The 659-nt window shown below is 38.7% G+C and overlaps 2 protein-coding genes across 2 annotated transcripts in view; both read right to left on the bottom strand.

The window, feature by feature from the left end:
• Positions 1–100: 100 nt before the first annotated feature.
• LOC107576392 (intraflagellar transport protein 88 homolog) lies at positions 101–656 on the bottom strand. The gene is made up of 3 exons (XM_016262576.1): positions 620–656; positions 441–527; positions 101–307 (listed from the first exon to the last, which is right to left on the bottom strand). The coding sequence occupies exons 2-3, from the start codon at positions 507–509 to the stop codon at positions 101–103; spliced, it is 276 nt and encodes a 91-aa protein (XP_016118062.1). The 5' UTR covers positions 510–527; positions 620–656.
• Positions 512–659, bottom strand: part of LOC107576391 (intraflagellar transport protein 88 homolog) — a 4,600-nt gene continuing 4,452 nt past the window's right edge. The window contains exon 6 of the mRNA XM_016262575.1: positions 512–523. Coding sequence (XP_016118061.1) covers positions 512–523 — 12 coding nt within the window. The remainder of the gene's footprint in view (positions 524–659) is intronic.

The raw sequence follows: 659 nt of genomic DNA, 5'->3' as shown, positions 1-659 counted from the left end.
ACGAGGGTGAGTAATTAATGACAGAATTGTCATTTTTGGGTGAACAAACCCTTTAAAGTACGCATTTATGTAAATCTCATGTGATGTAACCGTTAGGATGTCAAGTTTGTGATGGCTGACCTAAGTTATAAAGAGCTTCAGTGCAGGACGAGTCATTATGAAGAGCCTCCTTATAAAACTCTGCTGCTTTCTCATAGTCCTCCTTCACAAATTCTGTGTTGCCTTTGTTAACGAGGGCAGCAGGGTTGTAGCGGTCGGCACTCATGGCAAGTTCAGCATAGCGGTCAGCCTGGTCATAATCCTTTTCCTGGAGAAGACACATAAATAGGCAAATGCAAGCAACAAAACAAAAGCACGTCTGTGAGAACCTTATAACACACTGTGATAAATACACCAATGACCAGTTTTTTTAGGTCAATGCTTTATAGTGATGTACTCACCAAAAAGTAAAGAAAAGAAAGATTAGTGGCAGCAGCACTTTTTACCCGACTGTCCTTCTTCTCAAACATCTTTAGCGTCTCGACTGCCTGGAAACAAAATAAAACACTGTTGATTAAGCATATTCATAGCGACTTCAAGGAAATTATTGACATAAGTAGATTATTTATGTGAATAATACCTAAATACACTTGAGTTACATCACATTACATTTGCTGCTA

Source organism: Sinocyclocheilus grahami, unplaced genomic scaffold (genome assembly GCF_001515645.1).
Source record: "Sinocyclocheilus grahami isolate Dianchi unplaced genomic scaffold, SAMN03320097.WGS_v1.1 scaffold3622.1, whole genome shotgun sequence".
NCBI classification, from domain to species: domain Eukaryota; kingdom Metazoa; phylum Chordata; class Actinopteri; order Cypriniformes; family Cyprinidae; genus Sinocyclocheilus; species Sinocyclocheilus grahami.
The sequence above is the reverse complement of the archived record's forward strand: the minus strand, read 5'-3'. Positions and strand labels throughout refer to the sequence as shown.